At 44.5% G+C, this 24,731-nt stretch overlaps 1 protein-coding gene across 1 annotated transcript in view; it reads left to right on the plus strand.

The window, feature by feature from the left end:
- The first annotated feature begins 6,989 nt into the window (after positions 1–6,989).
- Utp20 (UTP20 small subunit processome component) overlaps positions 6,990–24,731 on the plus strand; it is a 76,250-nt gene continuing 58,508 nt past the window's right edge. Inside the window, exons 1-15 of the mRNA XM_087901995.1 lie at positions 6,990–7,210; positions 8,284–8,364; positions 10,958–11,024; positions 11,153–11,285; positions 12,163–12,351; positions 13,119–13,200; positions 13,818–13,955; positions 14,530–14,685; positions 15,223–15,369; positions 15,517–15,651; positions 16,644–16,721; positions 17,288–17,466; positions 21,494–21,649; positions 21,784–21,872; positions 23,136–23,241. Of these exons, the coding sequence (XP_087758121.1) occupies positions 7,166–7,210; positions 8,284–8,364; positions 10,958–11,024; positions 11,153–11,285; positions 12,163–12,351; positions 13,119–13,200; positions 13,818–13,955; positions 14,530–14,685; positions 15,223–15,369; positions 15,517–15,651; positions 16,644–16,721; positions 17,288–17,466; positions 21,494–21,649; positions 21,784–21,872; positions 23,136–23,241 (1,781 nt within the window). The 5' untranslated portion in view covers positions 6,990–7,165. The remainder of the gene's footprint in view (positions 7,211–8,283; positions 8,365–10,957; positions 11,025–11,152; positions 11,286–12,162; positions 12,352–13,118; positions 13,201–13,817; positions 13,956–14,529; positions 14,686–15,222; positions 15,370–15,516; positions 15,652–16,643; positions 16,722–17,287; positions 17,467–21,493; positions 21,650–21,783; positions 21,873–23,135; positions 23,242–24,731) is intronic.

Raw genomic sequence — 24,731 nt, forward strand, 5'->3', positions numbered from 1 at the left:
TGTGGGGAGTATGTTCAATGTACATTCTATATATGCAAACATAATTTTTTATCAGTTAATTTTTTCATTTATTTTATATACTGACTAGTTTCCCCTCCCTCCTCTCCTCCCATTCCCATGCCCCTGCCCCATTCCCATCCACCTACCTCCTCATCCACTACTCTGTGGCCTCCATTCACAAAGGGGCAGGCCTCCCATGGGCGTGAACAAAGCAAGGCCAGGCCGGGTGAAGTAATCCAGCATGGGAAACACGTTCCCTACGGCCAGCTAAGCATGCCAGAGACAGGTCATGATCTTACTGCTTCACAGTGAGACCAAGCTACACAACTGTCTCAAACATGCAGAAGGCCTAAATTGGTCCCACGTGGGCTCCCTAAATCCAGAGTCTATGAGCTCCCATGAGCTCAGGTCAGCTGTCTCTGGATTTTCCCATCATTACCTTGATCCCCCCCATTCAGACAGAGTTCCTCCTCCCTCTCTTCAGCAGGGCTTCTGGAGCTTGACCCAGTGCTTGGCTGTAGATCTCTGTTCCTGCTTCCATCAGTTACTAGATAAAAGCTCTCTGATGACAATTAGGGTTGTCACCAATCTGATCACTGTAGATGGCCAGTTCAGGCACCCTCTCCACTACTGCTAGGAGCCTTAGCTGGAGTCATTTTTGTAGATCCCTTGAAGTTTCCCTGGCACCAGGTTTCTCCATAACCCCTGAAATACCCTCCCATTAAGGATCTCTTTCATTATTTCCCCCCGTCCTGCCCCCAACCTGCCTCTTGCACCCAGCACGCCCAACCTGATCCCTCATATTTCCATCTGCCATCCCACCCCACCCCCACTCCAGTTTAACCAGGAGATCTCTTCTATTTCCCCTCACTAGGGAAATCCATGTGTCTCCCCTATCCCTCTGTGGGCCCTTCTTGTTATCTAGCCACTCTGGGACTGTGGATTGTAGGTTGGTTATCCTTTGCTTTTCTCCTAATATCTGCCTATGAGTGAGTACATACCAAATTTGTCTTTCTGGGTCTGGGTCACCTCACTTAGAATGATTTTTTTCAGCTGGGTGCACGAGTTTAATCCCAGCACTCGGGAGGCAGAGGCAGGCCGATCTCTGTAAGTTTGAGACCAACCTGGTCTACAAGAGCTAGTTCCAGGATGGACTCCAAAGCTACAGAAAAACCCTGTCTCAAAAAAGAAGAAGAAGAATGAGTTTTTCTAGTTCCGTCTATTTGCCTGCAAATTTTATGATGTCATTGGTTATATATATATATATATATATATGTGTGTGTGTGTGTGTGTGTGTGTGTGTGTGTGTGTGTGTGTGTAATACTCCATTGTGTAAATGTACCACATTTTCTTTATCCATTCTTTGGTAGATGGCCATCTAAATTGTTTTCAGGTTCTGGCTGTTAATGAATAATGATGCTATGAACACACTTGAGCAAGTGTCCTTGTGGTATGCTTGCACATCTTTTGGGAATATGCCCAAGATTGCTATAGCTGGGTCTTGAGGCAGATTGATTCCCAATTTTCTGAGAAACTGCCATATTGATTTCCAAAGTGACTATACAAGAAAACATATGCTTATGTAACATAGAGCCATGTACAATAAACATACATAACGAAAACTTTAAGGGGAAAAAAGGAAACCTAAGGAAAAAATAATTTAAAAAATGATATTAATCTGAATTCTTGAGGTGGAAAACAAAAATGACACTGAACATTGTCAGAATTGACAGGAGTCGCTTTTGTCAAACTTAACAACAAATTAACAGAGCCATGAGGATGTGACAGAAGGAAGCTGGTGTACACATGCCTGACAAAGGAACCATTGCAACAGACCATTGCAAGCACAGCCTGTACAGAGATTACCACGACTTTATTCAGAAAATATTTGCTGTGGTAGTTTGAATGTAGTTGACCCCCATAAACTCATAAGGAGCAGCACTAGGAGGAGGTGTGACTTTGCTGGAATACATGGGGTCTTGTTGGAGGAAGTTGTGTCACTGTGGAGGCGGGCCTTAGGTCATATATGCTCAAGCTACACCCAGTGTCTCAGACCACTTTCTGTTGCCTGAGGGTCAAAATGTAGGGCTTGGTTGTTTCTCTAACACCATGTCTGCCTGTATACCACCACGTCACACTATGATGATAATGAAGTAAACCTCTGAAAAATGTAAGCCACCCCAATTAAATCTTTTTCCTAAGCTTCTGTGGACATGGTGTCTCTTCACAGCAATAAAAACCCTAATTAAAGCACTTGTACAATAATGTCTGCCCATCAACTGCCTGACTAGCTTTGAAGAGATGCTGCCCTACTTGTTTATACTGTAGTCAAGTATAATTGATTTGAAACAACTTTGGAAATCGTCCTCAATTAGTCCTTAAATTGTCCCCTGGTCTCTACTTCTTTGAACACATACGGTTTAATCTTTGAAAGCATGTCTCTGTAGTGCTTCCTGCTTATCCTCAAATAAATTGGAATTATTCCTTAGAGAGTTCACTCTTTCTCTCTTCCCCCACCCTCTCCTTACTTTTCTCCTCTCCTCTTCTCTCTGCTCATTAAGTTAACAAAACATCAACTCCCTAGTGCTTGCGTGTCTGCTTATGTAAGAGACAAAACACATTTCAGCAGGTTCCCAAAGAATTGGCCTAAGAGCAACCTGAAGACACAGATACAGCACAGCAGAGGCAAGGGACTAGATCCATTCCTCCTGCCACGAGGGTCTGCATCACTAGCTGGAGTCAGTAGACTGCAGAGGTGTCTGACACAGGGCACCAGAGGTATGGTGCCTCCATTCCTGTACTGATTTTGTGTGTGAAGTGACCTTCCAGGACCTGGAAAAGGGTGACTGTTTGAGCTGCTATTCAGTTCACCAGGTTGCTCTTTCAGAATGTTCCATGAGAAGACCTCAACCTCAAGGTGTCTTTCCTTCCTTCCTTCCTTCCTTCCTTCCTTCCTTCCTTCCTTCCTTCCTTCCTTCTCCCTTCTCCCTCCCTCCTTTCCTTCCCATTCCATCTTCTTTCCTCCATTCACATTCCTTCCTGCCTCCGTCCGCACGTCTCTCTTTCCCCCACCAACTACTAGCGCTAACCTACAATGTGCCAGCAGTCACACGAGGTACATAAAATATTTTAAGAGACTAAACACAATGGGAGGGGGACGATAAGAGAGGATAGTGGGGGTGCATGAAAATAATTAAAATTCTTTACATATGTGTATGAAGATGGCAGAGAATTGAAAAGGGGATGCAAGGGAAAACGCAAACATTTCCCTCAGGAAGCAAGAAATATGATGAGGATGGGTCAGCTAGTAAATAAATAATTTCAGTACAGTGAACTCTGGTGGGAAGCATAGCAGAAGGGAAAGCTTCACCTAAAGAATTAACCTTGGGGCTGGAGAGATGGCTCAGTGGTTAAGGGTACTGACTGCTCTTCCAGAGGTCCCTGGTTCAATTCCCAGCACCCACATGGCAGCTCACAACTGTCTGAAGATCCAGTTGCAGGGGATCTGACACTTTCACACCAGTGCACATAAAATAAAGTTAAATAAACCATAAAAATATTTTTTTAAAAAAAGAATTAACCTTTAACCTGAGGCTACAATACTGCACCAAAAATAGGAAACCTTTGATGAGATGCTTACTGTATATCAGAAAATGTTCTAGGTCTTCAAAATACATTCACAGACCACGTAGCAGTGTTTCCTTCCACAGTGACTGTGGTTATGATGGTGATCTTGTGAGATTACAGTGGAGCTGAAAACTTCCCATGCCATATCGACACTGAGACTGTTGTAACGTTGTAGTATGAGGCATCACTTGTGTGTTTACGGTGATGTTGGTATAAACCAGCCTACCACACTTCCTGCTGTATAGAAAGAAGTACATAGCATACAGCACATGACTGTGTACAGCATACAGCAATCCATGATAATAACAAAGGTCTATGTTACTGCTTCATGGATTTACAGTACACTTTCTGCTTTGGTTTATTTTTCTGCCCAGCTGAGTATTGAACCCAAGGTCTTATATATTTGAAGCAAAAGCTCTACCACTAAGCTACATCCAACTCATCTATTTCCTATGATTCTTTGACCATTATTTTAGAACGTATATCGATACTTGTAAAATGTGTTTCAACTTTAGTAAGTGAATGAATGAATGAATAATGTACCATGACACTGCCGTGTGTACCCGTGTGGTGTCTACTCCATATCCTTAACACATTTGTGCTAACCAGTAAAATGAGGATTGCTCAGCATTGTTTTTTTTTCCTACCCCACCCAAATGAATGGTTTAAGGACCAAAATTTAATTACATCTCTCTACCGCACTAAGTGGATAATAAGACCAAGTGGCTATAGACTTCAAAGGAAGGGCATGCAACAATCTCAGGAGCAAGAGGATCTCTGGAGTTGATCTCAGAGGATCTTGAATTGTGGCGCCCTTGAATTGCTTCAGTCCCACAACTGTTTCAAATCCCTCTTGATTGGAGAGGTAGCACAGTGCACGCACGGGCTAAGAGCAGAATCTGAACATTGCTGGAAAATGTTGGGTCCTGGCTCTGACTGTCTTATGGGATTAGCCAGTCTTTGCCAAGTTACTCAGTCTCCCTGTCTCTTAGTTTTCCCACTGGCAAATGAAGATAATACAACTACCTCACAGGAAGAGTAAATGAGTCATTATATGCCAAACACTTGGAACAGGGGCTGAGCATAGTAAGAGCTATACAGTGCCAACTATTTACCACCTACAAAGATGAGTATGGTGCCAGGGCCTTTGAAGCCAGAGTAAGAAACTCTGGCACTGGCAAGCAAAAGCATGTGACCTTGGCAGAATTGCTTATTTTCTCTAGAACTATTTCATTTATCTCTGTACCATATGATGGCAATTCTATCTTTCTGCTTACTTCACAGAGCTGTCATAAAGACCAGAGGAGGTAATGGATGTGAATTTTTAGAGAAGCTCAAAGTCTTTCATAAACAAGGAGTCCTATTAATATCATTTCCCTTTGAATTATTTGTGTATAATCAGGGCAGTTTTACACCTTACCCTTTAATGCAAAAAATCATTGGGGAAAGAGGCTGGATGGTGGTGCACACCTTTAATTCCAGCACTCAAGATTAAAGTTCGAGACCAGCTTGGTCTACAGAATGAGTTCCAGGACAGCCAGGGCTATACAGAGAAACCCTGTCTTGAAAAACTAACAAAAAAATATCAGGAGGAAAGAAAACGACTCCATGAAATGACGATGGATTGGCCAATCAAGCCTAGTTCAGAAGTCACAGGAATTGTTTCATGATTTGAAATACCCAGTAATCTAGTAGATTAAAGTTGATTACAGTGGGAAAGGTACTAAAAAGGGGTGAAGGCACTTGGATATAGTTCCCAATTCTCCTGTTAATTTCCTGTATCATCTTGGATGAGTCATTCTCTTAATCTGTGCTTCCACAGCCTGTAAAATGATAAAAATGTGTCTATACAACTCTGATTTCCACCAAGCGGTGGTGGCGCATGCCTTTAATCCCAGCACTCGGGAGGCAGAGGCAGGTGAATCTCTGTGAGTTCGAGGCCAGCCTGGGCTACAAGAGCTAGTTCCAGGACAGGCTCCAAACTCTACAGAGAAACCCTATCTTGAAAAAAAAAAGAATTCTGATTTCCTCTCTACTTACTGTAGTCTATGTGCAAGGGGCTTCTGGCTATTATTCCAGGCTGGAACTCAATCCTATCTCAGGGACTCTGCACTTGGATGTTTCTCCACCTGCTTAATGGCTCGTTTTCTTTTTGTTACGTTCCTGCCTTAATGTTTTACATGCAGTGTTTGTACAAATGTCTCTAACTCTGTGATTGTGTATCTTGTGGCAGACATGCTTCTAAACACAAAGAGCTGGTCACTGAGGTTAAATACCTGTTGGGTCTCTACAAAATAAGTCCTCCTAGGCAGAATTTGTTCACAAATATAGTATTTGATGAATAGAAATATTCAAAGGTGTGTCAAGTTTCACTGTTTTCTTCTCTCAAATTTCCTGCAAACACAAGCCCAGATCACCTTGTAGATACCCAAATCTATGAAGCAATGCATCTGACTGTCTGCTCAAAGCTTGTCTTGATGTTCTATAATACAAGCACTTTAAATATTTCTTAGTAGACTCTCAGGAAATATTTGATCAGATGATCATTAAATGGGAAAAAGTTATTAAATATTTAAGAACTGAACATATATACACATTCTATATAATTGAGCAATCGTGCTTAACAACACGCTTACACATGGACATTAAAATGCTACAAAAAATACAGGACAAAAGTTGCGACTGAAACAAAAGAATTTCCATTCAATTCCCTTTCTTTATTCGAGTTAATACAATCATAATTAGCTGTCGGCTCTAATAGCTCAGTGGTAGAGTTGTTTTTTGGCACGCACGAAACCTTAATTTGGACTCCCAATATCAACAAACAAAAACCGGAACCTCAGAATTTGAGTGTGAAAGATTGTCACTTACAAGCTTGCATGTCAAGGGGGCTTAAAAACACACACACCTCCCATTTTGAAGTATAACCAGCATTACTGTATGGGTGGAAAGGGCTTTTCATAGTACCAGATATACAGCGATGAGAAGGTTAGCTGATAACGACTGCTTTGTCTTCTTTTATAATAAAAACATCTTTTTCTTTTTTATTAAGTTTTTTCATACAATATAGTTTGATCATGTTTTTCCCTCTCCCAACTCTTCTCATCCTCCGTATGTGCGACTCCCAAAAAAAAAAGGCAAGAAAAAAAATCCGTCAAAACGAAAACCAAAACCAACAGGCAAATGACTGATAAGACATGAAAAATGCCCCAAACAAAGCAAAACAAGAAGGCCCACAAAAATACCACTGAGCTCGTTTTGCGTTGGTCAACTTCTCAAAGAAAACTTGCGCACCCACAGACCGCCGGACAGGCTGCCAGGCAGAGCGCGCATGCTCGGCCCGCCTCTTCCGCCCACGTGACCGGCACTGCTCCGTTCCCCAATATGGCGGCGCCCAGCGGAATGAACTGCACGTGAGAAAGAGCAGGCAACTCAGCCTCTCAGAGTAGCGTGTGTGAAGCGCTTTCAACTCCGTGCTGCTCTAGAATCTTTTCCTGTCTCCCTAAGGCCTTCGGAGGGTCCGTGCCCGTCGGCAGCCATGAAGACCAAGCCGCTTTCCCACAAGACGGAGAACACCTACCGGGTGAGCGCGGGAGCCGGGCCGGGACCCGAGCCGGGTCGGGAGCCGCAGGTCCCCCAGCCTCTGCCTGCCTCCCACTGATAGCCTGACTTCTGAGCCTGCAGAGTCGGGGCAAAGCTGCGACCCCTCGTCCCGGGCTCCGGCCAAAGTGAGAAACCCTGCGACTATAGTAAACACGAGTTCCGGGGGGAGTTAGGAGGTTTGAGTTGCAGAGGTCGCCTTTAGACGATGAACTCCGGTCTTCTGGGGAACTGCCTTGGGTTCAGGGTCAAATCTGTTGCCCCGAGAGATTTTCTGCAAATGCGTCTCGCCTTTTAACGTTAAAGACTGAACCGTGGGGCGGGCGGGCAAGTGGTGAGTGATTTCCAGCTAGCTGCTGTGGGGCCCTTTGTAGTGTCTGCCCAGATCCTTTCGCAACTGTATTAAGAAAAAAAAAAGCAAAAAACTTGTTGCCATTACTTAGTGAGATCCCTGTGCTTTTGGTGTGGTGTGAAATCTGAAAGACTCAGCAGGTCTACTTGCCAGCGTGCATCCAGCTTTCTCATACTGTGTGGAAATGGTATTTAAAAACCAGAGCTTAGGAGGTAAATCAATTGGTAGAGAGCGCTTGACTGGCGTGCTGGAAGCCCCAGGTGTGGTGGCCAGTGTCTGTTACCCCAGAACTGGGGATGTAGAGGCAGGAGGATCTGAAGTTAAATTTAAAGGTCACCCTTGGCAACATAGCCAGTTCTAGGTCAGCCTGGGATACTTAAGTCTTGATTATCGTCAAGTAGTACCAGTGCATTTGTGCGTCTGTTTAGAGTTCTTACATTTACCTTTTGTGCTTCATCAGTGATAGCTGTTCTTTTAAAAGAAGAAACAGTTACACATTTAATGATCAACAGGTGCCACAAGTCTGAAATGACAAGCTGAGGTTACTGTTATTTGTGGTGACTGTTCCTAGAAGGCTTACTGAAGCTCTGAACATTCTGCCTTTGGAGTCTGATATGATTATGGTATAGGGTGCTCCAATCGATATCAAGATAGGATAAGCATTAAGTGTGAATGTGTCCTCAATATGCTTCTTTTCTTTGCAGTTTCTTACGTTTGCTGAAAGATTGGGGAATGTGAACATTGATATCATTCACCGGATTGATAGAACCGCAAGCTATGATGAGGTAAGAGGATGTGGTATTAGCAGCCCTTAAACCGCTTTAGTAATACAAGTAAATCGTTTTTCACAACATTTTTAATGGACGTGCAGCGATTTAGACCTGTGTTGTCCAGTAAAGAAATCACACATAGCATATACATTTTTAATTCACTTTAAAGTCCTCAATAGCTGTTAGCGTGCTGGAGACGTGCCATACTAGATGGGACATTTCCTTCCTGGCTGCGAGTTCAGTTGGGTGTTGCAGGGTTAAACAGCTGGCTTGTCTTGATTTGGAAACTCATCTTTTGTTGTGTACACTGCAGGTGGGACTAATTTTTGTTTCCAGCTCTGATTTCAAAGTGATTTTGATGAAATCTGCTTCTTGGGGTCTAATTTCGTCCTCTTTAAAAGGAAAGATGCTAAACTACACGTTTTCCTGTCCTAACCACATTCCTAACTGGTGTTCTTCTAAGAAGTGATGGTTTCCCCCTTTTTTGGCACATCAGGCCCTTATGCTTCTGCTAGCCCTTTAAGGTCTTGTTGATACAGACGCCTTTAACTCGGGGCTTCAGCCTCAGCTTGTCGATTTCTGTTACTGATCAGCTTCTGCCCTGAGTCTTTGCATGCATTGTCTCCTTACCACTTTCGAGTGTTAAATGGTATCATCTAGGTCAGCATGAAATGCTCTGAGAACTCACCGTGAAGGGAGTGCTCTCTTGGAGAGTATCGGAAAGGATGTCAAAAGGGGATATATAGAAGATGGTACCTGAATTAAGTTTTGCTGTTTGGGCAGGTTTTAGTGTGGCAGGAGGCAAGAATGGCTCTTCCAAGCTGAGGGAAAAGTCTACACAAAGCAGCAGACACTCAGAAATATGTGTTGTATTTAAGATACTACAAAACTGTCAGCCTTACAGATGTGCTCAGGGTGCATGCATGCGTGGTGACAGGGATGGGAGGGGAGGGTAGCTGAAGAGATGGGAAAGATCACAATTTCATGTGCCAAGCAAGTTTGGATATCATCCTGAAGCTGTAGAATGCTATTCCAAAATCATAAGCTGGGGAGTAAGCTTACGACTTGATCAGGCGTAAGATTTTTGACCTGTCTGTCTAAATAGCTGTGAAGATCCGACAATAAAGGACTGTGATAGTGGCAACCAAAACAGAAGGAGAGTTTCGGGGATAGTAAGTAGAGTGGACCTGCTAGATGGGTGGAGAGGAAAGGAGTAGGGTTAAGGTTTTTGGTTACAATAACAGGATGGTTAAAGAAACCACTCAACAATATAGATTTGTGAAGGGTTGTGTGTGGTGGCACATTCTTGTGATTCCAGGGGAGGCCGAGGCCGAGGCTATTCTAGGCCAGCCTGTACTATACAGCAAGGCCCTGCTATTCATATGGGTGCATGTGCGCTCTCTCTCTCTCTCTCTCTCTCTCTCTCTCTTTCTCTCTCTCTCTCGGATAAGCATTAAATGCTAATGCGAGAGAACACAATTCTTAGAGGAAGGTAACTTGTTGGATTTGGTGTGTAGTACCTGTGATCATGAAAATTATATTGTCCGTAGGATGTTTGGGAGAAAAGGACAGTACCGGAAAGCACTGAATCCTAACTACTAGACCACCAGGGGAAACATTAAAAGACATTTGACCAGCAGGGTGTGTTGTCACGTCTTTCCTCCCAGCACTTGGGAAGCAGAGGCAGGTGGCTCTCTGTGAGTTGGAGGCCAGCCTGGTTTATATATCTTGTTTCAGACCAGTCAAACTGTATAGGAAGACCCTGTCTCAAAAACGTGTGGATCTGGAACATAGGAGACTGAATGGTCCAAAATGATGGCCTCAGATGTGTGTGTGTGTGTGTGTGTGTGTGTGTGTGTGTGTGTGTGTGTAGCACAGTTGGGTCTTGTTGATCTCCATTCTCATTGTCTTAGTTAGATTTTTATTGCTATGATAAAGACCATGACCAAAAGCAACTTGGGGAGGAAAGGGTTTATTTCAGCTTATTATTTATAGTTCATCAAAGAACTCAGGCCAGGAACTCAAGGCAGGGACCTGGAGACACAAACTGAATCGAGTCCATGGAGGAGTGCAGCTTAACTGGCTTGTTTTCCATGGCTTGCTCAGTTTACTTTTACCATGCAGGACCAGGATGTAGTGGTCTGGGCCCTCTCACTTCCATCATCAATCAAGAAAACGTTCCTCGGGCTTTTTTCCAAGGCCAACCCAGTAGGAACATTTTCTCAGTTGAGGTTCCTTTCTCCAAAATGACTCTAGCTTATTCAAGTTGACATAGAATTAACCAGGACACTCTTGGTATAGCTGGACCGGTCTTCTTTCTGTCATGTGAGACTCTAAGGTAGTGTAGCAGGAAGGGCATTTCTCATGCAGCCTCGCCATTTCCATCAGCTGTCTGCTGTTAGTAGATACATGGGCTTGGTAAACTCTGTCTGCGTCCATCTCACTTTATCCAGCAACTCAGGTAGTGATTTTTAAATCAGACATTCAAATACAATACAATCTAAAGTAAACTAATTTGGTACTTGCTAAAGAATGACAGAAGACTATTACTGAAGCTTGGTCAGTTGTCTTGGAGTTGCTTCACTAATGCGCGACCTCTCTCTTGCAGGAGGTTGAAACCTACTTCTTTGAGGCACTGCTGAAGTGGAGAGAACTGAACCTCACAGAGCACTTCGGTATTTTTGTTTCGTTTGTAGTTTATTCTCCCATAATTTGCACTTTTTATGTTCCCAACAACTAGTGATGGAGAAACTGAACGTAATCCTTTTTGCTTTCTTTCTTTTTTCTTCTTTTCTTAATCCAGGGAAGTTTTACAAAGAAGTCATTGACAAATGCCAGTCGTTTAACCAGCTGGTCTATCATCAACACGACATAGTGCATAGCCTAAAGACTCACCTGCAGATCAGGAACAGTTTTGCCTACCAACCTCTTTTGGAGTAAGTCATATCTCAGATGAAGGCTCAATGGTGTTTATCTAAGCCTTAAAGAAGGTCATGGTTCATTCCTGGGCTTAAGTAATGTTTATAATGTAGTAACAAGACGATCTGCCTTCCCTGCTAGTTTACTGTTATCAGAAAAGGATGTGCTGCTGTAAGGCAGGGTGACACTTGCCCTGCAATATGATAGTACACATATGGCTCCTGTTAGAGCTGTGTGCTTCTTTGACCCTAAGGATGGGTGCCCTGAGTTCTGCAGTAACTTTCTGATTTGATTTCTCTGCTCCTCTGTTAAGATTTGAGCTGCTGAGCAGTGGTGGCACACGCCTTTAATTCCAGCACCCTGGAGGCAGAGGCAGGCAGATCTCTGTGAGTTCGAGGCCAGCCTGGTCTACAGAGTGAGTTCCAGGATAGCCAGGGTCACACTGAGAAACCCTGTCTTGGAAGATAGATAGATAGATAGATAGATAGATAGATAGATAGATAGATAGATAGATAGATAGATAGATGATAGATAGATAGATAGATAGATAGATAGATGATGGATGGATGGATGGATGGGTAGGTAGGTGGATGGATGGATGGATAGATAGATAGATAGATAGATAGATAGATAGATAGATAGAAAGAAAGAATGAGGAAGGGAGGGAAAAGATTTGAGCTGTGAATGATGGCACACTTAGAAAGTAGAATCAGGTGGATCTTGTTCAGCCTGGGCTACACAGCAAGACAAGATCTTGTCTCCAAAACTAAAACAGCAACAACAGAAACAACGACTTAGAAGTGCTTTGTGTTAGTTCATACAGCAGTCATAGGCTATCTATAGCGTTTCACTGCCCTTTGCTTTTTTTAACCGGTCACTTCTTTTTCAATCCAGTTTAGTAGTACAGTTGGCACGAGACCTGCAGACTGACTTCTATCCACACTTCGAAGACTTCTTCGTGACCATCACCTCCATCCTGGAGACGCAGGACACGGAGCTGCTAGAATGGGCTTTCACCTCGCTGTCATACCTGTACAAGTACCTGTGGCGGCTGATGGTGAAGGACATGCCCAAGATATACAGGTGATATTCCTGTATGCAGATATACAGAAGATATTCCTTCTGCAGTCCGCATTGATTTGCCTTCTTCCTTTGCTCTGCCCCCCCCCCCCCCCGACTCCAGAGCACCTCCCTGGTGCGGTGCTAATTACTTCCTTGCTCAGAGCTGGTTTGCCAGACACTGGTCTATGTGGTGGTCTGTCCGTCTGCAGTGTGTAGCACACCTACTTAGTTTCCTCACCACCTCTTGAAACTATCCCCACCCATCCAACTGGACCTGGAGTTCATCATGTTAGCAGCCCCCACCCCATAGGAGCCGTGATACCTTTGACTTCTGTACCCCTTTGGCTGTGTTTTGTTCTGTTTCTTTGATTAGGTCACACTAGCTTTTATTGTAGCTCTTCGCAGAAGTGTAACCTAGCGCCCCGGTGCCTCTGCTTGGAGTTCAGAGCTGCGTGTTTACCGGGGCAGCTTTATCCATTGCTTCCTAGCCATCTCACTGCTCTTTGAGATGAGATGTACCTCTTCCTCCTTATTATTTCCTGAGTGTGGTTATTTATTTCTTCACTTCACACCGAATCCATACCGCCTTTCTGAATTCTCTGTGGGTTTCACCATTGCCTGAAGCTTTCTCTGAAGACCAGCATCACTTAGCCTACACTGTTGTCTCCGGCCTCTGCCTTCTGCCTGGCATTGGGCTGTCTCTGATCATACGTGCCTTCCCAGCGCTGTCGACCTCACTGCCGACATGGGGTACACCTGTACTAAATGACTCTGTTTTTCTCCTCCAGCTTGTACAGTGCGCTCTTGGCCCACAAAAAACTACACATAAGAAATTTTGCTGCCGAAAGTTTTACTTTTTTGATGAGAAAGGTTAGTCTGATATTTTATGTGCTTATGGTAGTGAATTGTCAAGTGTCCAATGACCAGGATGACTGTTTTTTTTTTTTAACGGAATCATGAAGTCACCTTTTGAAACAGAAGCTTGTTTCTATTTTCAGCTTATGTCGCCCTAAGGTTTAGTCTTTGCTCCCTAATCTGTGAGCTCTGATTTGGGTCATTCTGTTATTTATGTTTTCATAGCTCTCAGTGTACGTAATATAATATAATATAATATAAAGTGCCCTTTGATTTAAGTCAGTGAAGGGATTTCCTGCAAGGAAACGCTAGCATAGTATATTTGTGTTTGTCTAATTTCTTCCTGGTGAATTTTAGGTTTTGGTAACACATAAAATATTAGTATTAAGTTTCTTTGTACGCATAAAATATAAATACTTGATTTACTTTAAAAGATAGAATGTTGCCTTATGCTGATCTTCGTATCATACCAATGAATCCTTCACCCTCCTGTGACAGTTACAAGGGCGAGTGCATGGTCCTAGTCGGAAATTTTCAGAGGCTATTTAAATATGGGTATATAAAATAGGAAGTATGGGTTCTTATTTAGACATACCTGTATTGTAAATGCGATTTTCCATTTCTCATTCTAGGTCTCTGATAAAAATGCACTTTTCAATTTAATGTTTCTCGATCTCAGTGAGCATCCAGAAAAAATGGAAGGAGTTGGACAGTTGCTCTTTGAAATGTGCAAAGGAGTCAGAAATATGTTTCATTCCTGTACAGGCCAGGTAAAGAGTGGGGACAAATGCCTGGAATCTGTGCAGACGGAATAAACAGAAGAGAATAGCACTCAGTGGTGGGGGTGGAAGTCCTAGAATATAGAGGAAGCACAACCCAGAGAGTGTCAGGACTTATAATGTGGACTTTGAGTGCTTTTACATACAAAATGGCCTTGGTCTTCTTGGCCCTGGGTACTTAGATGCTCTAACATCTATTGATGGTCATGGGTAGAGGGGAAAGGCTGTTCTATGATAAATTCCACATCCTAAGGCTAGGCTGTATGCTTGGTACTTACTTGTGATCCCCGCACCCGGGATGTTGAGACAGATGGATCATGATTTAAGCACAAGCTGGGCTACAGAGTTAACAGTCAAAGCCGGGCTACAGAGTTAACAGTCAAAGCCGGGCTACAGAGTTAATAGTCAAAGCTGGGCTACAGAGTTAGCAGTCAAAGCTGCCGTAGTCCCGCTTATTCCATGCTAAGTTTTTGATAAAATCAGCGTGATAAACCGTAGCTTAAAACTGTCTTTTAAAAACTGCTATCCAGAAATGTTTTAATTGGATTCTCTTGCATTCCCACAGGCGCTGAAGCTCATTTTGCAAAAACTAGGACCAGTTACTGAAACAGAAGCCCAGCTACCGTGGATTTTAGTTGGGGAAACCCTGAGAAACATGGCCAGATCCACTGTAGGCTATATCTATAAGGAACACTTCGGTGTGTTTTTTGACTGTTTGCAAGTAAGTTCTATTTTTAAGAATGGATGTGTAGCAGGACGTCTGCATACCCTTTGTCATTGCTCTGCTCTGAGCTGAGCTCTGTTAGGGATTGTAGTTCATCATCCTCTCCTTTGTTCATCTGCCTGCACATCCACCTCCTTTCCTCCCCTGCAGTCCTTGTCTTATGTATTTATTTTGAATGTGATACCTGTGGTGCAGTGGAGCATGGTAGCGGAGAGAACTGGTAGGTTTCCTGTTTGCATCTTGGTACTGCACTACAGGTGTGACCTGGAGAAGTTGCATAGCGCGCCTGCTGCTCTGTGTTTTCGTATGCTAACGTGGGGCTGACGTTACCTGTGTCCAGGTCGCTGTGAGGGTGTTGAGTAAATACTTCCAAAGAACGCAGACAGAGCGCTCAGCAAACACTAGCTGCCACTGTCCAGTGGTGCCCGAATATGCAAGAGTGAGAAGGCGAGCTGTCGATGGGCATCCATTATCGCATGAGCAAATGGTTTGGGGTTTTGTAGTTATTCTCTCTCTCAAATTCTTGATTTGAAGGAATCCCTCCTGGAGCTGCACAACAAAATGACGGAAACAAACTGCTGTGAGAATTCTGAACAGATCAGTCGGCTGCTGGAAACCTTCCTGATCCTTGTGAAACATGGAAGTGGGTCAAAAATAACAAGGCCTGCTGACGTTTGCAGGGTGAGTCTGGTGTGCAAGGCTGGCGCTGGGGTGTAGCTGTGTTGTGCACTCACCTGCCGTGTGCAAAGGCCTGATGATCCCAGCACTGGGAGAGTGGCCCGAGTGTAGGTTGCTATATGTGCCTTGTTCTTTCTTCCGTTGTTACAGGTACTGTGTGAAGCATTACAGACGGCCAGTCTTTCCACTTCTTGCCGGAAGACTCTCTTGGACGTAGTTTCTGCTTTACTCCTAGCTGAAAGTGTTTCCTTGCCAGAGACCCTCATCAAAGACACCATAGAAAAAGTAATTTACTTCACCAGATGTTACTTGTGTGGCTAATAATGTGTTTAGCACTGAGTACCCCGCTGAGAAATACAGATGAAGCATGGCAAAGACTTTGCCCCCAAGGGATCGATCTTGTTAGGGAGATAGGAGCTGCGTGCCATAATGGAAGCATGCAGGATAAGGGTGGCTAGGTCTTAGAGCAAACACCAATGAACGCGTCTAGCTTGCTGTGCACTGGGTGTGTGCTGCATGTTCCGGGGTGGGGAAGATGCCTCCCATTCTGACTGGGTAAGGGTCCAGGAGTGAGTCATTACAACACACTGAACTGATAGCTTAGAGATGTCTATCAATTTGTAATTGTTAATTCTACTTACTGGGGAAGAGAGAGAGTTTTTCAAAGGACATAGACTTGGAGTGGTCTTTAAAAGTTTCTTTTTTTTTTCTTTAATTTTTTTTTGTTTTTGTTTTTATTGAGCTTTATATATTTTTCCCACTCCCCTTTCTTCCTCCTAAAAGTTTCTTAACAGTTTGCCAACAGGAACAAATCACCTGACAAAGGAACTTTTAACGACTGACTTGTGTTCATGAATGCATGTAGTCAGGGCACACAGGCACTTGAGAAAGTGTGACACCATAGCAGCAGAGCTCCCTTGGCTTTGAACACTTAGGCTCTGTCCTGCAAGTAGGGAAGGCCCCCAAAGAATGCTGAGCAGGGTCGTATCTGCTGTTTGCATTGTCGTGGGTTTCAAAGCATGTTGAAAATAGAAAACTGAGTTTCCATGGAACGCGCTGGTTTTCCTGTTGTAGCTGGGAAGGAGCCAAGCGGCTTTGGGGTCTGCAGTAGTCACTAAGATACTGTGCTCTGCTTCTGGGTTCCTACAGAGCAGGTCAGACCTGTGGGTGGATGCTGGCTGGCGTGTGGTGTGCCTGCCATCTCTTAGGTATTACACTGGGGCTGGGGGAAGGACTGCTGTGTACTTTTATAAATAGGTTTTATCTTTGCTTCACAGGTATTTGAAAGCAAATTTGAGAGACGTTTGATTTTGGATTTTTCTGAAGGCATGTTTGCTATGAAGCAGTTTGAACAGGTAAACAGGACATTTATTTTAGGGTACTTTTTAAATATGTCATGATATCAAATTTGAAATTGTGTCATTTCTTTTTTTTGTTACTTTTTGAGAGGAGCAGAATTAGTACTTGCTGTTTTAGCTAGTATAATTTTAAAGCAATTATTTTCAATCATAGGTTATATGGGCTACTTTATATGCTAAGTCATTTCATTTCATTAGAGTCCAGGTTGGACTCTAATCCCAGCTCTTGAGAGCTGGAGGCAGGAAGACTTGTCAGGGTACTTAAGGCCAGTCCGGGCTGTTTAGACCCTGTCTCTAAAACCAGCACTGCATTGACAGTAGGCTGGGCTGCAGGCTGCAGGCAGTCTCCATGCACTGCATTGACAGTAGGCTGGGCTGCAGGCTGCAGGCAGTCTCCCTCACAGTGTTCAGAATGCTGCCAGGCTGTCGTCTAGCATCTGTTATTCATGTGGAGAACTTTGAGGCTGATTCTTTGCTGGGAACTCTGCTGACGTGCTGCGATCTCTCTTCTGGTCTCTGGAGTCTGCCCCGTTAATGAGCATCGATCCTGTCTTTGTCTTCAGCTGTTTCTGCCAAGCTTTCTCTGCTACATTGAGACTTGTTTCTTGATGGACGACTCTGTGGTCTCCGACGAAGCGCTGGCCATTTTAGCCAAGCTTATTCTGAATAAAGCTGCTCCGCCCACTGCCGGCTCCATGGCCATTGAAAAGTACCCACTGAATTTCTCCCAGCAGGCTGTGGGGTGAGTCCTAAATCCATTCCCTGTGATGATGGTGAGATTATCTGTTTCTAATTGAATGTTCAAGTATACAGCCCAGAATGATGATCTTATGTGTTCTCTAGAAGGATGTTCGTGACAGTGTTGTGCCTGTGCACACGTTGATTCGGAAGATTGCAGTTGGCGAGGGTTAAAACAGTGTTGTGCATGTGAGTGTGGAAAATGTGGATGGAGATGCAAACCTGTTAGCTGTATTTATCTCAGGGGGTGATTAGGAAATGAGGTGATTAGCTGGGTGGTGGTGGCGCATACCTTTAATCTTAGCACCTGGAAGGCAGAGGCAAGTGGATCTCTGTGAGTTCGAGGACAGCCTGGTCTACAAAGAAAGTTCCAGGACAGCCAGGGCTGTTACACAGGGAAACCCTGTGTCATAAAATCAAAAAAGAAAAGAGGTGATTATTATTATTTTTTTATCTTTTAACATCTTTTTATATTTATTTATATATTTATAGTATGTATTTATATTTAACATGGTTTTTTAGTTTTCCATCTGTGTGTAAAGTGTCATAACATCTTTCATAACCCGCTGAACTATTAGAACTGGACACGACTGTGCAGCCTTGCTCACACTCCTCAGTGCACGCGCTCACACTCCTCAGCGCACGCGCTCACCTGAGCACTGTCCACATGTAGACCTCTGGGTCTGTGCAGGTGATCCATCACTCTGCAGACTGTCACCACACCTGGAGCACAGAAGTGCTCACACCTCATCCTAGCCCTGTGCTCGCAGTCGGCCCTCCCATTTCATACGCACACGTCACTGTGAGCGTGTCCTGTGAGAACTGCACAGTGTTCCCTCTGCAGTTGGTTGGCTTTCTCACCAAGCACAGTTCCTTTGAGATTCTCAGTGACCCCGCTCCTCTTTGTTTCTGAGGAGGATTCCCCGGAAAGAACGGGCACTTGTTTCCTCATCCACACGTGGAGGAGCAGTTAGTTATTTCTGTTGTTTGGCCATTGCACGTTAAGCTTTTGTGAACGAACGAATGTTGTTTTCTACTCTGTAAATATCCCAAAGTGGGATTTGGGGGGGGGGGGGGTTTATGATCAGTATGAATTATAATCCACTTCTTGTAAATAGCTGTTATAGCAACTTGTGAAGACATGATTTTGAAGAAGCAAATAAAATTTGTTTATTCATGACAGAAACAGCAGTTCTATAACACATTTGAAAACATGACGTGCTTGTTTGTTTGTTTTTGTTTCTGAGACAGAGCTCACTATGTAACTCGTCCCTTCCTCCCTCCGTCCCTCCCTCCTTCTCTCCCTTCTTCCCTCCCTCCCTTCCTCCCTCCGTCCCTCCTTCCTTCTCTCCCTTCTTCCCTCCCTCCCTTCCTCCCTCCGTCCCTCCCTCCTTCTCTCCCTTCTTTCCTCCCTCCCTTCCTCCCTCCGTCCCTCCCGTGTCATATGAAGTATGTAACTCACTCTGTGTTAACTGTTGTGTTGAATCCGAGGTTTAGGGCTGCTGGCTGCCGACTCGCTCAGCAGCGTTTGTTAAAAGGCTGCAGTGCTGCCCTTGTACCTATGTCGCAAGTCACGGGGCCTGTTTCCTGGCCTGTGTGGTCCACAGTCTCCTCCGTTCCTGCTGTTGTACAAGAGCTATCTTAAAAGGCCATGGCTGGCTCTTTCCTTTTTCTGTGGGGTGGTGTGGGGTGGGACCTGTCTGCGAGGTCAGAGGATAGCTTTTGTGAGAAGGGTTCTTTCCTTCTGCTCTGCGGGCCCTGGGACTCAAACCCAGGTCATCAGGCTTGCCAGCAAGCCTTATCCCGCCAAGCCGCCCCGCCGGCCCCATTCCTCTGTTTCCATAGTTTATTTTGTGTTTGATGGAGTGGTTATACCTGTTGCTGCTCTTGTGGTTTGCTCTGAGACACTAGGGTGAGTGGATGGGGTTCTCTGAGTTTGTGCTAACTACGCACATGGCTTTGAACCTGGCTGCATGCTCTGGGTGAGGAGTTTGGCCCCACAGCCACACACACAGCATTTAGTTTTGAATTAACTGCGCTCGGGGTCTGGGGAGACTTGCCTCCTTAAAACCTACATACATCTCCTACTCTGGAAGCGGTTTCTCTGTCAAATGTGCCTGAGCAGAGCCGTGCTCTCTGTACCCGAGTCTGGCTCCTGAGACGTGGGCAATGAGTAACCCTGGAGAATCATTTTCTTGGGTCTTCTGTCTTGATTTCACAGCCCACAACCAGTCTCCAGCAGGTGCAGTCTTGCAAGTGACCAGTGCTCTGGGTTCTGTGTCGTGGAGCTTTGTCCTCGTCTTCCCCTCAGGGAAGCCAGGGATTGATGAGGCCGCTCGTCACACCTCACAGTTCTTTAATCCTCCTGAAAAAGTACAAAGTAAAAATATTAGATCCTTTAACCCAAAGCTAGTGCGACGACTTCAACATCACTCTCTGAGAAAACACCCCACCCCCCGATGCAGTCTGTGTGAATGGTCACCTTTGTCCTAACTCTTCCCGTGGAGGGTTTTGAGTAATAGTTTGAGCTGAGAATGGTGATATATGTTTGCACACAGACACTTGTACACTCTACTAGAATCCAAACAAGGTGGTGTCGAGAGCAGTCTTGCAATTACAGGCCAAGCTAAGCAACACTGAGTTTGAGGTGAGCCAGGGATCCATAGTGAGACCCTGTCTCTGAAACTTCATAGTTTCCGTACTCTCCAGATGTCCACCTCACAGCAACCAGCAAGAGAAAATGGATGTGAGAGTGCTTGTCTAGAGCCTCATGTAGCGCTGCAGGCAATGGGTGTAACTGAGTAAGAGAAGCCCCCATAGTTAGGGAAACAATGTTGTTGTGGAGAGGACCTGGTGAGGCAGTGAGCAAGGAGGGGGAGAGAGGACTGAGCCTTGTTGTAAGCCCTGCGTTCAAGACTCAGGCGAGGAGGGAAGTTAACTGTAGGGCAGTAGTGAGCAGATGATGCCTTTTTTTATTGCATCATCTCAGTATTTTATATTTTTATAGATTGTCAAGTTATGCACATTGCCAAAAAGACTAGCAAGATAGAATGGCTAGCTGGCCAGTGGTCGTGCATGCCTTTAATCCCAGCACTTGGGAATGGTGGGGGGGTGCAGAAGCAGGTGGATTTCTCTGAGTTCCAGGCCAGCCTGGTCTGCAGAATGAGTTCTAGGACAGCCAGGGCTTCACAGAGTATGATGTTTAATGAATTGATAGTTATATTAAATTAACTTATTTGTCTATTATTTATAAATATTCTGTGTCCTAAAAAGTAAAGTATCAAACAAAAGAAAGAAAAGTGACTTTTCATTGATTCAAATAACAAAAGTTATTCCAGTTTTCTATTGTACAAGTTAACCAAACTGGACGTGGAGGACAAGTTCTAAGGATATTACCTAACATTTCTATGACTTTGCTGCAAGAGTAGAAAAGGGGTAGTTCACACATACCCAAAGACAGGTGCTGAGTCAGAAAACATCACCGAATAACCTTGTGCCACGTTAAAGTCAGAGAACTGTCAATCATAGTTGATTATGATTAAAGTGGTATTTGCCATTTTTACGATGGTAACTTTGACATCATTTTTCCTTTGGAAAACAGTGACATTCATGTAAAAACAAAACAGGTGGTTGTTGATTGCAGTGGTTCATGCCTGTGATGCCAGCAGCACTCAAAAGGCAAGAGGCAGGAGGATTGCCACAAGTTCAAGGGCAGCCAAGTTCCAAGCTAGTGAGGACTCACAGCTATACCCTGTCTCAAGTAAATAAGCAATGAGGAGCAGAGGCAGTCAGGTTGTCCCAGCCTCTAGGAGATCTGCAGAGCAGTGCCCAGAACTAGACAGGACTTGGTCTGAGTTAGAAATTGGTTGAAACAGAGAAGCAGGTCAGGCACGTTGACGAGCCTGTAGCTGCAAGGTTTTTTTTGTTTGTTTTGTTTTTTGTTTTTTTTTTTTCATTCCTTCCTGCATTCAAGGTGCGTCCTTTCAAACTTGTGGCCATAGTAAATACCTGTCCCTTGTTTTTACCTTCAGATCCTACTTGAAGCAGAGGAAGACTGACTCCAAGAGAAGAAGGGAGCAGCTTCCAGTGCTAGATCATCTCTTGTCCATAGTTCAGTTACCCCCAAGTAATGACGCCAGATACCTTTCACAGTCTTGGGCAGCCCTGGTGGTATTACCTCATATCAGGTAAGAAAATCAACTTTAGTTTTACCGGTGTTTAACATTTCAGTTAAAATGTTAACCGTTCTTTGCCATCCTGAGAATAAGCCATTACATAGGAATTTGAGAATTTCCTTTTTTTCTTTGCACTTCTTGCTCAGGCCTCTTGAGAAGGAGAAAGTGCTGGCTCTCCTGTCGTGCTTCATAGAGTCGCTCTTCGTGGCTGTTGACAAGGGGAGCTTTGGAAAAGGTCAGTGACAATCAGCACTTGTTCTCTGCTTGGCCTTTCTGGCACACCCAGAGTAAATGTAAACGTGTCATGACAGGGACCAGCACCAACACTATTCTGCTCTAAATCCCTGCATAGAAAATGTGTGTGGCAGGGACATGTGTCATTTGTACCCCACAATGTGGTGCCTGCATCCAAGTTACCTGAACACAGGAAAGTCAAGTATCAAGAGGGTGTTATAACGTGGTCCTCCTTCCCCTTAAATACACCGGCTCCCAGCTGCTTCGTTTACTCACCTGGAACCCAACACCCTTATTCATACGTGTGTTCCTTCTGCCTGAGAACCTTCCTAAGTTCCTTATTCAGCACTCTTTCCCATCCTCACGCCGCTCAGGCTGGCTGCTTGTCGTTGCTGTGATAGACACCATGCACACAGTGACTCAGGAGAGAAGAGTTTGTGTTAGCGCACACTTCCGGGGAGTACATAATGGCAGGGGAAGCTTGGCAGCAGGCAGCCAGAGAAGGAGGCTGAGAGATTGCTTCCAACAGCAAGGCTCTGTATCCTAAAAGTTCCAGAGCCTCCTCCAAATATCACCACCAGCGGGGGACCATGTGTCTACATACAGGAATCTGTGGTGGGACCTCATTCTTTCTCATCCAGACCACCATGGGTGCATCACTAGGAAGGCCTGCCTGCCTCCTGTAGGCAGGGATTGGTTGCTACTTCCAGTTACTGTTGAATTGGTGTTAATTGAATATCTGTTGGTGAGAACCTATTGGGTATGTAACAATATAAATTGAAGAATAATTTTACTGAGCTTTTGAAAAGTCCAGGCCTACTGTTTTGGAGAGTTTGAGTCTGCCTGATGCTGGAGGGTGCACTGTGCCTCTTAGTGGAAATGCTCAGGACCAAAAAGTACTGCTTCAGGTTTTGGAATATGTACCTGTATTTTGCTGGTTGAGGAGCCCTAACCTAAAAATCCCAGGTCTACCATGTGACTCTGAAGCTGAGTGCACAGGCTCAGACATTCGGGTTGGGGGTAGAGATCTTGACCTGAGCTAGCTTCTTTTCTCAGTCAGTGGCTCGGAAGCGTGTTCACTGTAAGAAAGAGACAGTGTGTGACTTGGTCTCTCTGTAGCTCTCTGTCACATTTAGACATGTGACAGACAGCACCGCGTGAGCACGCCCAGATTTTACTTCAAATGTGCTTCTGGAAATGGTGCTGGGGATGGGGTGTTTCCCAGCCGAGAAGGAAGCAATGTTTTTCCTGTTTCTGCCCTTAGGGCGCTTGTTTGTCCTCTGTCAGGCTGTACATACTCTGCTGGGTCTGGAAGAGTCTTCTGAGCTCCTTCATCTGGTTCCTGTGGAGCGGGTGAAGACTTTAGTGTTGTAAGTAAACAACTTCCATTTGTCTTAATGGTAAACAAAGTGTAAAAAGCTCCCATTTTTGTGAAGTCTTGGATATAACAGAAATCTTTCTAATCTATTTTATACCTGAATAGAATCACATGGGGAAATTAAAAGTTGATATTAGATCCTTGAACTAAAATAAGTAACTTTTGACAAATTTTAAGTATTTTACGTATATAGTCATCTTTGCAAAGAAATACTTGATTATATGCCTATGATTTAGGTTATAAAGTTAAAATACCAGCTGCATTTTTAAAAACAGGGTCTCTCTACACAGCCTTAAAACTCAAAAGATAGATTAGGGTGACCTTGAACTTCCAGAAGTGTATCTGTCTCTGCCTGCCAACTGCTAGTATTAAAGGTGTGTGTCATCATGCCCAGCACAGCTGGATTTAAAAGGAAAAGAAAGTTATTTCATTTGATGGTGCTGAGAATGAAACCCAAGGCCTCAAGACATAAGCTTTCCGTTGCAGTGTGTTAGCCTCCCCAACCTAGCATCCACTGTCAGCCTTCCCAACCTAGCATCCAGTGTTGCCTTTCCCAGCCTTTCATGACCCACTGACTCAATATGCTCCAACCTCTCCCTGTTCTGCTTCAGTGTGTTGTGACCAGCATTTGTGAGGTCCTTTTGCTGTATGACAAAATGGTCTGGTTTGGTTTTCTGGCCTGTACATTTACTTTGACCAACCTCAGACTTGAGTAGCACTGGCTCCTGTTTTGGTTTCTTTTAGGTTGAGGCCAAGGCTATGGCTAAGCAACGTGCTGTGCATGAGACAGCCCCCAGCAAAGTGTTCCTGCCCTGAATGCCAGTATTGTTGTTTTTTGTTGTTGTTTTGTTTTGTTTTGTTTTGGAGACAGGCTTTCTCTGTAGCTTTGGAGCCTGTCCTGGAACTCTAGCTCTTATAGACTAGGCTGGCTTCAAACTCACAGATCTACCTGCCTCTGCCTCCTGAGTGCTGGGATTAAAGGCATGCGCCACCCCCGCCTGACAAGAATGCTAGTATTGTTGGGCAGCACTCCACCTGTGGTAACCCCTCATTGGGAATAAAATCTTCACCAAGCCCCTCTGACTTTTTATGATCTAACTTCTCTGTTTCTGACGTCTCCCATATCTCCCTGTTCACTTGGCCCCAGCTGCACTGGGCTCTAATGCTCTTATAGGTGAGAATGCATCAGATGCATTGGCGTCGCTCCTCTGCCTAGAATGCTTTCTTCAGACCCCCTTACGCCCGCTCTCCTGTTTCTTCCAGGTTTGTGTTCTGTGGCTGCCCTGTATCAAATGCACTCCACTTTGCCCACTGGTCCCTGCCTACTGCTCTCTCCTTGTTTGCTTCTGTAGCCTCCTTCCCCGAATGCTCTTCTCCCCAGCATTTATCACTGGTCTGCTGAACTGTGCTGTGGCTACCGTTTGCTAGAGATTTGAGTTTCAGGAAAAAAAGAACTTTGTCCCTGGTTTACTTTCTATCCAG

This window comes from Myodes glareolus, chromosome 26 (assembly GCF_982192425.1).
Source record: "Myodes glareolus chromosome 26, mMyoGla1.1, whole genome shotgun sequence".
Classification (NCBI taxonomy): domain Eukaryota; kingdom Metazoa; phylum Chordata; class Mammalia; order Rodentia; family Cricetidae; genus Myodes; species Myodes glareolus.